The following is a 13,587-nucleotide window of genomic DNA, read 5'->3' as shown; positions in this document are numbered from 1 at the left end:
TACTTTATGAAAGTTACAGCTACCCTGGTTATAAGTTACATTTTATAGCTCTTAACAATAATCTCTGAAGTGCAAATATCTTCAAAGACCCTTTTGTTAAACAGAAAACAGAATAGGTTCATATATTTTCACATGTTTCTACATTCCACATGGGATAGGAATATTGACCCTTTGTGAATATTCTCAGTTCACTCATCAGGACAAGCTTCACAGCTGTAGAGAAAGGGTGAACATTTTCTACTCATTTTTCTGAGATTCCTTTTACCAGCAGCATTCTCTGGGTTCAACATGGGATCCTGTTAATTAGCACTGAGCCTGAGGAGCCTAAAACTGACAATATGAAAAAAAAAAAGAGGGAATTTATAACAAAAAGGATAATGAGGTACCTGATGTTTTGATTCTACATTTTGGATGCCTTTTAGATTCAAAAATTAAAGGTTTGTCTCATGGAATTAGTCTCTTGAAATCTGTCCTTTTTGGCTAAGAATTCACCCTTTATCTCATCTTTATTGTGTTGGAGGACTGAATTGTTGGAAACTAATCTTATACTCAGAAGTTTTTTTTACACTCAAAAGTAACTTTTCTCAGGCTTTTCTGATACTCCAGGACACACTTGCTAACAGATACACAAAATAAAATAAAGCACACGTTCCCACAGACACAGGTCAGAGCTATGGCGACTGGATGCTGAGTGTGGCCCCCAGGCAAAAGCTGGTGCCACTCTGCTGTTTGGGGCGCACACTGCCTCCGTCACAGCCACCTGCAAAGCAAATGCTGAATGCTCTTTTTGCTTTTTGTCTTCTCATAAAAGTGAACATCCTCTTCGTACTTCTTTCAGCTAGCAAAAACAGATAGGTCTTTTGTAAAAGCGAAGTGGCCAAACTTTTAAAAAGCCAGGAGTTACTTGTGTGCCACATTTTTTTCCCTTCCATTAGGAAAACTCTTGGTACTTACTGGGCCAAACAGTATTCTTTTAGCAGACATTTGTCGAATACCTGGATAGAGTTTGGCAGTGGACGATGGGAACCAACATGAAACAGACATGATAGTTGGTCTCAAGGATCTGCTGTGCAAAGTATGGGGCTATGGGTTAGGGCACAAAAAAGAGCATATGCAGGGGAATTTCAGAGCCTGGAAGACAAACTTCATACTTTGAAAAGTACAGTGGCCTAGAGTAGTTCTCATATTCAGAAGTGGGGAGAAAGAATTGGGCAGCATATTGTCTGTATCCCTTCATCTGTGGATGGACGTTTAGGTTGTGTGCACCTCTTGGCTGTTGTGGAGAATGCTGCAGTGAACGTGGGGGTGTACACATCCCTTGAGAGTCTGGTTTTAGTTCTTTTGGATAAATACCTATTTGATTATGTCGTAGTTCTATTTTTAATTTTTATATTTTTGGAGAAACCTCTGGAAAGCTTTCGATATTGATAAAGTCTGATTTATCTGTTCCAGTGTTGCTTTGTTACTCACGCTTTGGTGTCGTATCTGAGAATCTATTGCCAAATCCATGCTCATGAAGATTTACTCCTATGTTTTCTTCTAAGAGTTTTGTGGTTTTAGCTGTTATATTTAGGTCCTTGAGCCATTTTAGGTTACGGTATTTGATGATTTGGGTATATGATATGAGGTAGGGAACCAACTTCATTCTTGTGTGTAGATACGCTGTTTCCCTAGCACCGTTTGTTGACAAGACTGCTCTTTCCTCATTGAATGGTCTTGGTACCTCTGTTGAAAATCAATTGGCCATAGCTGTATGGGTTTATTTCTCGACTTTCAATTCTGTTCCTTTGGTCTGTATCTTTCTTACACGCTTACCACACTGTTTTTTTGATTACGGTAGCTTTGGATTAAGATTTGAAGTTGGGAAGTATGATTCCTCCAGTTTTGTTCTTCCTTTTGAAGATTGTTTTGGTTATTAATAATAATAGTTACAAATCCATATGAATTTGAAGATCAGGTTTTCCATTTTTGTAGCTCACTATTCTTTATTGCTGAGTAATAATGTGTTATATTAGTTTACCAGTTGAGTATATTCTGTTGATGGAGAATGGAAAAGCACATGTATTCTCTTCTTAAATCTGTGTTTTCTTTATTACATTAACTTGGGACTTAGGGTTCTGTTTTTATCAAACTCTACTTTGAATGAATTTATTCTTCAAAAGCATTTGTTGCTAAGGAACCAGTGGCCTTTTGGCCACATCTTTCCATTCCAATTTTAGAAAATACTGTGCTTTCAAGGCATAATATTCTTTATTCATGATTTATACATGTTTTATCAGGAAAAAAAATCACAGTGAAACTGTTTTGCAAACAATTTACCCTCTGTCTTCGCAGGTACCCTTTTTATGTCCCTTGGAAGGTCATATTTATTTAAAAATAAAATGTCAAGTGAATTCAAGTGTTGAAGAAAGAGGTTTTCTAGTAAGTAACATCACTTCATCTATATTTTCCTTTTTTCTGTCGTGAAGTATAGACTTGGTTTCACATAGGAATGAAAACCCTTGTGATTAAGTGATAAATTGGTTCACTAAAGATTGGTTGCATGTCTGCTATATGCCAGTCACTGTGCTGGAATTAGGATCTAATAGGCCACGACAAATAATCTTCCCTTCAGAAAGTTTTAGTGTAGTCGGGGAAAGTACAGGTAAACTGCCAAGTGCGATACGGTACTGTAAGAGGTGGGAGCGTAGCGTGCGTGGGGGTCATTGATGGGACAGCAGGTCTGACGTATGGGTACAGGGGCTTAAAGAAAGCCACTGGAAGAAGTAACTGGTAAGCTGCCGAGTGAGTTAGACAAGGAGAAAGAGGGGGAAGAAGTGCTCCAGGTAAGGGGAAGAGCATGTACGACGGCCTGGAGGGGCCTTTCCTCTCTCACCCCCACCAAAAAGAATGACACAGACAGTGGCAGGTATTTCAGCCAGCGTTTAGGGTGTGAGTGTGTAGGGCAGGAGGGACAGCGAGGAGAGCGATTGCGGAGGGCAGTGTGATTAGGGAAGTTGGGGCCAGTTGTTAAAGGGCCTTTGAAAGAATTTGGACTTTATCTCAAAGCCAGTGAGGTACACTTGCAGGGTTTTAAGCAAAGGAATAGTATCAAATTTGAGGTTTAGAGAAGTCATTCTGCCTGACATGTGGAAAGGAGGTTGGAGACTGGCAACCCTGAAGAAGACTTGTGAGGGGACAGTCACTCCGAGAGAGGAGATGGGGCCTGGCAGCGAGACGCGCCGGCCTGGGGAGATGAGGCAGGAGGAAGGGCAGACCCAGTGGGTTGGCTGTGTGGCATCGGGCGTGGGAAGCAGAAGCAAGGGTCTCGTCCTGATCCTGCCTTGTACAACCTGTTGGGTGGCCGTGATACCACTGAGATAAGGGACCTTGGGGGAGGAACAAGTGTGCATGTTTGGGTATAAGGTGTTTTTTGCCCCCCACATTTTATTGTGGAAACTTACAGATACACAGCAGTGTTGGTAGAATTTTACAATAAATACCCACCATCTAGGCTGCACCTTTAACATGTTTTAGGGTCCTTGCTTTATCATGTATCAACTACCTAGCCATCCTTCTAGCTATGCCTCTGGCCATTGCTGAAAATACATTTGGGGGGAAGAGTTTTAAAGTACTGTAGACATTAACATGCTCCTCTGTATATTAAGTTTACATCCCAGAGTTCTGACACATACATACATCTGTGTAACCCAAATTTCTATTAAGACATAGAACATTACCAGAAAGTCCCTTCATGCAAGTCATTCCCTACACAAAGTGGGAAGTTGGGATGAATTAAGTTTCTAACAATTTGAATTTTAAGTACCTCCAAAGATTGGGGTTTGAAGCTCAAATAGGCATTTTGGTTGAGAGGAAGATATGGAAATCTGTAGCATAGAGATAGTAATTGAAGTGCAGGGGGAATTGAGCAAAGCAGAACCGGGAGGAACACATGTAAACCACAGATCTAGGGAGAGAAGCTCTCAAAGGAGCTTGGGGGAGGGTGGTGTGTCGTGGTTCCCCAGGAAGGGAGAATCTGAAAGGTGGAGTGGTCAGGTTAGCTCAGGACCCAGCAGGGACCATGGGACTTATTTACAAGGCGGAGCGCAAATCTAGATTGCAGATGGTGATGGACAGGATGGGAGGTGAGGAATGGGAGCACCAGCAGCACTTTGAAACAGTTTGGCTGCAAAGGGGAAAGAGAGTGTGATACCTGCAGAGCTGTGTAGGGTGAAAGAGGAGTTTGGGTGACATTTAAGTAAGATCAGAGAGACTTGAGAATCTTTAAATTCAAATGGCTTCTAATAGGGCAGAGGGTTGAAGATGCAATGGGGAACCTGCATTAGGGTTATGGAGTGTTGCGTGCAGCAAGGTCATAAGAGTGAGAAGTAAGACCCAAGACAGTTCACGGGTTTGAGCCTATTCAGAAGTACAGCTGACCCTTGAACAACACTTGCACAGGTCCAGTTATACATGGATTTATTTCAATAAATACATACACGGATTTATTTCAATAAATACATGTATATTTTCTGTTCCTTGATTATTTTCTTAACATTTTCTTTTTTCTAACTTGCTATATTGTAAGATTACAGCATATAGTACATATAACATGCAAAATATGTGTGAATTGACTGCTTATGTTTTCAGTATGGCTCCTGGTCAACAGTAGGCTGTTAGCAGTTCACTTCTGTGGGGGTAGTAGGGTGCCAGGTTATATGTGGATTTTTGGTGTCCCTAACCTCTGGGCTGTTCAAGGGTCAACTATACTTCTTCCATTATCAGAGGAGAAAAGTATGTGTGAAGAATATATACAAGGTTGTGGGTATCGTGCACAAAGTAGATAAAATCTAATCAGTTTGGTTTTTTTTTTTTTTTGAAGCAAGAATTTGAATGATACAAAAGATATCACAAAATCAGTTTGCAATTGCTATCAAAGGGTACGGAAAGAAGAGCTCTGTGGCCCATGTTACTGTAAATGAGTCTGCCTTAGCTTTTCAGTGTAAATCCAGTAGATGGCACTAGACGTTCTTGGAAAAGTATTTTTATAAATTTCTGACCTGAAGGCAATGTTTACCTACTGACTTTTCCTTTTAGTGTAAATATTTTCATACTTTACCGTAGCCTGCCTTTAGCAACTGACAGACTCTGTTGTGGCAGCTAGTTCATTTGCATATAATGTCAGACTTAATTAATTTTTGAGCTCGGCTCTCAGCTAGTTTAGTGTTAGGTCCCTTCAGGTTTACTCTGTCTTGGGTCTCATAGCCCATTCTTATCACATCCACGCTTATATAGATATGTGGTAAGAAACTGGTCAGAACTCCCCAAAATTAATTCTGCCAAACATGCCTTTTAACTGCCTCTACCTTTTATAAAATAAAGGCAGTAACTTAAAGTTGCTTGTTTAGTTTTCCTTCCTGATATGCCAGAACAGTTGGAAGGAAGGTGACTACTAACCAGAGACTCTTGCTAAGTGATTCTGAAATGGTACTAATCTGGCTCTGGCTTGACTGAGGAGCAGCAAGAGAGGAAGTTCTGGATTAGCTAGAAGTTTCCAGTTCTGCTTTGTGATTATGTGCTGTCACTTAATTTCCTTGGCCTCAACTTTCCTCAACTGTAAAAATGAAAATGCTGTCCTCCTTTTATTCTTCTCTGATTATAGTAGGGTATAATAATAATGTGTTATTCTTATTCATCAAATTTTTCCTTGTCTGTTACCTTTATGATGTAAAAGGTGAACATAAACATAAGAGGGAGCTGGTGAGTCATTTATACTAATTTTGTGCTTGAGATTGAAAGAACATTCCTGTCTTTTTCTCTGGATGGTCATGAGCAGTGTTGCCTAGAAAAAGCATGCCTTGGGGAGGAAAGCAGATAAATTGGGGAGGAAGAAACTAAGTGGGGTAAGAGGATGTATGGTTAGAGTAAACAAATTAATTTGGGCTAATGAATTAAGCTAATAAATTTCAGATTTCATTCTGTCATGGAAACATTTCTTCGTACAAAGTAACTTTCCTCCATAGTCAGAGCTTGTACCCCTAACTGAAGCCAACTTTTGGTAAATTCACACAAATTCTTGAATCAAGAAGAGTGTATGTCCACTATCTTAGGGTTGGTATAGGCTTAGTTGATCCTTGTGAAGGTGAAAAAGCCATATACATTCTGAAATCAAACACGAAGTTGCTTTTGGATTATCTGTATTAGAGGGGGCAGTGAAGTGTGGCTCACTGCTTGTTTTTATAAAGTTTTATTGGAACATGGGCTCATTTGTTTACATATTATCTAGGACTACTTTTGCACTGCCCTAGCAGAATTGAACAGTTATGACAGAGCCCTTATTGCCCACAAAGTCTAACATTTTTACTCTCTGGTCCTTTCCAGAAAAAGTTTGCCAACCTCTGATCTCAAACATTGCTACATTTTACCTTGCTTTGTGCTTTAAAAAAATAGTAGTTCCTAAAGGAATTTTTTTTTTCTTCTTAAATCAAAAGTAAAGACTTTTATATTAATTAAGGCTCATTAGGACTACAGTGAAAAAAATTGTGAGATCAGGGGGCGGGGGGAGCAGCTACCACTTACACTATTTAAATAGAAGTACTTCCACAGAAAAGAGCCAGAAGTTGTTAGTTACCTGTTTCAGAGTCCTGACCTTAACCAACATGACTGCTTCCCTCATCTTAGAATGTAGCTTGAGTCTTTAAGGCCTGCGCTCGCCTAAGACATGAGCTGGCCAGCTGCCAGGCTGCAGGGAGATGCTATGTCAGATGTGCTCGATGGGTATGCATGTGGAGTTCTGGAGTTTATCACAGTCATCCATCAGCACAGATTATCACGCGATGACTCCTTTCTAATCAATCCTATTTTGTTCTTCTGAATGCATATTAAATGCCTGTCTTTTGTATTAAGATGAGTCTAACATAATAAGCTATCAATAGCTTTGTCAACATATAAGACACAATATTCTACTCTCCAACACGTAGAGCACTTTTCTTTAAGGAGCATTTGGTTTGGGACACTATGCTTTAAAAAGGTCTAAATTAGATAGAAGTATTGATTAGGGGTCGATGTCTAGAAGTTCTTAAATGCTGTGTGCTTATTGATGAAATTGAAAATCTGGGTCAATTTCCGGATATAAGCAATCAGTGATTTTCATTACTAAGGTAGAAGATAGTAAAAATCGGGGCGCCTGGGTGGCTTAGTCGGTTAAGCGTCCGACTTTCGCTTGGGTCATGATCTCGTGGTTCGTGGGTTCGAGCCCCGCGTCGGGCTCTGTGCTGACTGCCAGCTCAGAGCCTGGAGCCTGTTTCAGAGTCTGTGTCTCCCTCTCTCTCTGACCCTCCCCTGCTCACGCTGTCTCTCTCTCTCTCTCTCTCCTAGAAATAAATAAAAATTAAAAAAAAAAAAAAAAAGAAGATAGTAAAAATCATGTAAGGAGATTTTAAAGTATGAAATATGTCAGCACATTGAAGTTTAACACATAGATTTATCATTTAATTGATCTTCAAGTTTCTCAAGTTAGTATTTCATTGACTTTTCAGACCATATTTGAAGATGTTAGTGGTTTTGGTGCCTGGCATCGAAGATGGTGTGTTCTTTCAGGAAATTGTATCTCTTATTGGACTTATCCTGATGATGAGAAACGAAAGGTAATATTAATAGTCCTGGTTAGTGGTGAAAGCCCTAACTTTCATGTAGTATTTCATACAGAATTCCCTCTGGTCTCCACACCCACCCAGATTCCCCCTTGAGTACCTTTACTAAGCCATTAAAAATGTTCTTGTTGTGAGACCTGTGTTTTGTGTCTGTGTGTGTTAGTACTTGTTTAAAAGTTGTATGTCTTTTCCATTACCTGTGATTTGATCACTCTTAAAATACCTTAAGGCACATATGTCTTTTCTCTCAGAATGTTTCATACCATTTTTTAATAACATTTTTAGTTAGAAATATGTTAAGTTCACTTTTGTTTTTATTAATAGTCGACTTGCCTAAATCAGGGATAAAATAGTGATTAATGGAAAACCACCACAGGTATATAGTGATTTTGATTTTGTTTCTGAAATTTGATATAGGATTTTATGTGATAAATTGAGTCTTATTTTTAAAGAATTTAATGTTATTGCCCAAGTATTGTTATTTGTTATCCCCAAACTGGAAAATGGAAATAAATAATTACAAAGTAATCTGTGTTTCTGATTGTTGAAGTTGGTTGATGGGAGTTTATTACACTGTGCTTTTAATTTTGCATCTGTTTGAAGTATTCCATAATAAAGAGTTTATGTTTTCAGTTGGATAAAAGCTCCAGTTGACATTTTTGGTTTCTATTTTTATGTCCAGCAAGAGACAATAACAGATGTGTTTCTCTAAACCTATTATAATTAAATTTTAACTTTTCAGTTAATGGCTTTTTAAGTTTGTACCAAGTTAAATACTGCTTAATGCTTATTGATATAAATGATCTTATTTTCTCTTAATTTGCTTTTAAAGAATCCCATAGGAAGGATAAATCTGGCCAATTGTACAAGCCATCAAATAGAACCAGCCAACAGAGAATTTTGTGCAAGACGCAACACTTTTGAATTAATTACTGTCCGACCACAGAGAGAAGATGACCGAGAGACTCTTGTTAGCCAATGCAGGGACACTCTCTGTGTCACCAAGTATGTATTAGGCTATAAATATAAATATAAACACTTCTGTCCACTAAGTAATCCATTGCCCGCAATGTTGTTACCACTTTAAGAAATATCAGAGATATTGTCTTTGAAGAGAATACAGTCTTAATGAGGAAAGAAAACACACATCAGTAAGAGAACAATCTAATAACCAAATTAATATAGTTAAGAAAAGCATGACATTCAAGCTATATCTTAGCTAATCAAGTTTTCCAATGTACTCATAGTGCAGCCATGGCAGTTAGCTAATGTACTTTCGGTTAAGTTTGAAGATTTTGTATACAATTGAAAAGGCAAGTATTATTTAAAGAGACTTTACATGTCCCTTCCTTTCCATTCAAAAAATGCCCTCAATTAACTCAACTGACTGACAAAAACAATCTCATGCTACTGTGCAAATTTCTGGCTGGAGATGAAGAGAATAAACTATCAGGAGTGAGGGTCAGCAAAGTTAAGTAACTTGCCATGGTAACATTTGGTAATAAGTCAGGATGTAAACCTAGATTTCCACGGAGCAGTGACAGAGATTTTACAGTGACAGGGACTTTACAGCACAGTCTCAAGTGCATGGAATGAGCTCACCAAACGGTCACTCTTATTAAGTGTTGTGTGCTCTCTGTTGACTAATAGATGATCAGTTCACTGCTTATCCCATTTCTAGCACCAGTGGGGAGAAATTACAAAGATGCAGAATGAATACGGTATATAAACCTTCTAATAGCTGCTGTTCCTAAAAGAATAATCTGGCTTGTGAGTTAGGGAATTCTCCTCTCCCTCACCCGCCTGCCTCATCAACTGTTTATTCAATATGTGGCTAACTATGGGTGCAAAGAAGAGATTCCTGATAGGGACAGAGAGGTTGGGATAGACAAGGTCTTAGGATCTTTAAATAATTTATTGTAAATATCATGTTCTACTAACACGGTACTAACACAAAAATAGTAGGAGACAGTACAGACTCATATTACCTGTGGAGCCAGGTGAAGGTCCAGAGCTGGAGATTCCAGCTCTTGGGGAGCTCGTGTCTGAAGAATTTGGGAGGCTTCTAGATAAACACCTGTGGTGTCTTGGCTCTTGCTAGGAAGTGGCTCACACTCAGTGGTTGTCCCGTACCACCAGATTGCCCGGTCCAGACCACCCGTACAAGACAGTCACAATCTTTTAGTGTGGAAACTCCATCATTAACCAAATGTGATCAGTGTGAAGTTTGATTCAGTTAACTAATCTATGGGGATACTTTTCCTTTATTGCAATTGAAGAAGCACCTCACTATGGGACTTTTGATTAGCATCTGTTAAAAGACAGTAAACAGTAACTCATTTTACTGGTTTGTTTAGGCTTTCTTCCCCCGCTAGCAAAAGTACAGGGAGGAATGGAATGAGGGAAAAGATCCTGAACTTGTCTGTTTCCTATAGGAACTGGCTGTCTGCAGATACCAAGGAAGAGAGGGATCTCTGGATGCAAAAACTCAATCAAGTTCTCGTTGATATTCGCCTCTGGCAACCCGATGCTTGCTACAAACCTATTGGGAAGCCTTAAGCTGTGGGAAGTTTCCAAGCCGTGTAGAGGTTTTTTTGAGCTACATCATAAATGTATCTTAAGAGCATCAGATTTGCTGATTGCATTTTATGCTTTAAATACAAGAGGGTATGTGCCAATATTCACTACATGTTATGCAGTATTTATATCTTTTGTATGTAAAACTTCAACCGATTCCTCTTCTGTCATTCATAAATGATTGGAAGAAAATTCATGATAGTCAGTTTTGCTAAATCTTAATTTAAAAGCCTCATTTTCCTGAATAATTATTCAGTTATTGATGACAAAATATTTTTTTAAACATAAGGAATTTCGAGTTGTCTTCTTGGAGCTGTGGGTCTCGAAGGAGAAAGGTCTTCTAGGGATTGGAGACAGAAACCTCCGACTTGCTCATCCTTCCTCTAGCCTCGGTACTGTGTCCTCAGCTCTGTGATCGTTTACTGATTGTGAGGTATCTTGTTAGCAGAGTACTGAGAAAACTTCCAAGGGACTTTACAGAAACATTTTTAGTAATGGAGGTAAGAACTTTTTAAATAGCAAATGTACACTCGTCTAAAGCTTGAGGCTGCCGTTAAACAAGAGATGTGGACGTAGGGAATATTGTGTGGGATTTGGGGGTTAAATATTTTCTATAGAAGAGTTAATAATCACGTGGTTTACATTTATTCAGTTTCTGTAGATGCTGTGTGGTGCACATTTCCATAGAGTACAGGCTTTTAAAAATAATTATTTTTGCTATATCGCTCAGACTCCACTTGGCATATCAGTTCTTTGTGCTCCTGTAACAAGAATAAATGTAAACTGAAGAATCTTTGTATAAAGAAAGTAAACGTTACCAAGCTGCTATGGACTAATACTTTGCCTGCCAAAGTTCTCGTCTTTTTATTTTTTTCCCTGTCCATGCATGACAGTGTCTAGAAGCACATTGTGAAACCTTTTGAAAAACTATGAAGTCACGCATTAGCTTTGAAAGCCCAATACTTTATTTTTTATTATAAAGTATTGTAAAGCATGGTCACAACTTTACACTTTGAATTTCTTCTCTGAATTGTTAAAGTTATTGATGATCTCATAAACACTAAATTCTGTCACCTCCTGTCATTTAATTCTGTATTCATTCAAATGTGTTTTTTGTTATGTGTATTATAAAAATATATTTTATGCTCTCTTACCCAAATAAATGCTTGCAGAGGACTTAAGGGATCAGTTATTTACAACATGCTATGTGAACGTGCAGTATGGCTGCTGGGTCCCTAGGCTGTGGGGCTTCTTGTACTGATAGTAGTACCACATTCATCTTTCTACCTCCAGCCCTGTGCTTCACTTATTATGTGTCCTTAGGGTCTTTGTTGAATGAGTAGGTGGATGAAGGACCCACTTCCGGGGCATTTCAACAGAATATGGTACATAGATGTGCATTTGAGAAGGTGCTTCCCAGAGAGTGCTTAGCAGGAACTGAGCGGAGAAGTGACACCCCCAGCCCAAACAGGAACAGTTTTGATGGGATTGATGAGAGGACCCCTTTTATTTATTTCTAGACTTACACTGATTTTTGCTTTTTGATTGATTGATAATTCCAATACACTTACCATACAGTGTTATGTTAGTTTTTGTACGATACGATGATTCAACTGTTCTCTATCTTCCTCGGTGCTCAGCATGACTCTTAATCCCCTTCGCCTATGTCACCCACGTGCCACCCACCTCCCCTCTGGTGACCAGCTTGTACTTACCTTTGAAGACACATTGCCTACCATGGCACAACATTCAAAAGGCACAAAGAAGTTAAGTGAAAAGTCTTATTTCTCCCCTTGTCACAACCACTTTTACCAGTTCTTGTGCGGCCTCCGAGACTGCTTCCAGCTAGAATATGCAGGCATATTTGTATTCTTTTATTCATTAAAAATATTCCATACATGCTGTTTGTTGTAAGTTGAAGGGGAAAAAAAAGCACAAGTGTCCCTTTTCAGCCATTCCTTCCCGGTGTATACAGAAGGGATGTAAAGTTTAGTTTTAGAAGAAATGTAAGGTGATCGTGGAATAAAGTTAGAAATACCAGGTAAAAGGGAAAACTGCTGCTCTGTCATCTGACTGCAGGGGACTGTGGAAATCTTTCAAGTCGATAAGATCATCCAGGGAGTGTGATATGGAAAGAAAAGCATGAACAAAAGGAACGAGTTCTTTAGGGAGGAAGAGAAAAGGGAGTGGCTCACGATTGCCTTCCATGAAAGAAATACAGGAGTGATGGCTGGTGAGACCAAAGGAGAATCTTAAGATTCTGACCACAGGATCCTAGAGCAAGGTAAAGAAAATGTGAGCTGAGATTTGGAGCAGTTAATTCAATAAAATAGTTTCGATAAAAACATCAAGTTACAACAAAATCTGCAGAGGAAAAGAACAACAGATTTGATCAAATTAAAAAAAAAAAATTTCCTGACTGAAAAATGTTAAAACACAAGCATCAGACAAGGAGAAAACATTTACACCCTACATAATAATCAAAAAGTTAATGTGTAAAATTTAATATAAAGAGCTCCATTGCCCAGCTATCACTGAGCACTCACTATGTACCAGGTGATATTCTTGGTGTTTTGTGTGGATTATCTCTTAATAATCTTCCCCTGACCTTAGGAAATAGGCATTGTGTGAGGAAACTAAAGCTTAGGTAACTTAGATAATTAATAAACAGGAAAATTCCATTTTAAATGGGTATAACTGGGGCACCTGGGTGGCTTAGTCGGTTGAGTGTCCGACTTTGGCTCAGGTCATGATCTCACGGTTTGTGGGTTCAGTCCCCATGTCGGACTCTGTGCTGACAGCTCAGAGCTTGGAGCCTGCTTCACATTCTGTGTCTCCCTCTCTCTGCCCCTCCCTTGCTCACACCCTGTCTCTCTCAAAAATAAATAAACATTAGAAAATTTAAAAAAATAAATGGGTATAACTGGCCCTTTGGCCCTCAAATTGGGGAAACTATAGTCAACGTTGCTGAGAAACAGACTCTCGGTGAGAATAGGAACTGCTAAGCCAGCCTTCTTAGGTGGCCTGTTGACTACCTCCAGTAATCTCTGCTAACACGCAGGGTCTGACGCACATGCATCAGAGACCTTAACCCGTATAAAAAGCTTTGCTTATACTTTCAGGGACACAAATGATCAAGGTTCTGGTGAAGCAGGGAGAAGTCTGTGTCACCCTGTGTGTCTCCTGGGTCTTTCATCCTCATATTGGACACTCTCTTTGGCCCAGGGTAATAGGTAAGATCTCACGTGAGCTCACGCAGATGGAGACTATAGGTGAGGAAATACTGCTATTATATATATACATATATTTAGCATGTGTGCCTTTTATCAGGAGTCTTGCCTCACAGATCCATGAAGTCTAAGCTTATTTACCATAAGCT

General features: G+C 39.1%; 1 protein-coding gene across 4 annotated transcripts in view; it reads left to right on the top strand.

Annotated features, from left to right (window-relative positions):
• The window catches only part of ANLN (anillin, actin binding protein), a 49,139-nt gene extending 37,755 nt beyond the window's left edge, over nt 1-11,384 (top strand). For all 4 annotated transcript variants that reach the window (XM_077775305.1, XM_077775303.1, XM_077775304.1 and 1 more), the window contains 4 exons: nt 2,335-2,421; nt 7,518-7,625; nt 8,464-8,636; nt 10,067-11,384. In XM_077775305.1, the coding sequence (XP_077631431.1) occupies nt 2,335-2,421; nt 7,518-7,625; nt 8,464-8,636; nt 10,067-10,190 (492 nt within the window). In that variant the 3' untranslated portion in view covers nt 10,191-11,384. The remainder of the gene's footprint in view (nt 1-2,334; nt 2,422-7,517; nt 7,626-8,463; nt 8,637-10,066) is intronic.
• The last annotated feature ends 2,203 nt before the right edge of the window (nt 11,385-13,587 follow it).

The sequence above is a fragment of the Crocuta crocuta genome, unplaced genomic scaffold (assembly GCF_008692635.1).
Source record: "Crocuta crocuta isolate KB4526 unplaced genomic scaffold, BGI_CrCroc_1.0 scaffold197, whole genome shotgun sequence".
Taxonomy (NCBI): domain Eukaryota; kingdom Metazoa; phylum Chordata; class Mammalia; order Carnivora; family Hyaenidae; genus Crocuta; species Crocuta crocuta.
The sequence above is the reverse complement of the archived record's forward strand: the minus strand, read 5'-3'. Positions and strand labels throughout refer to the sequence as shown.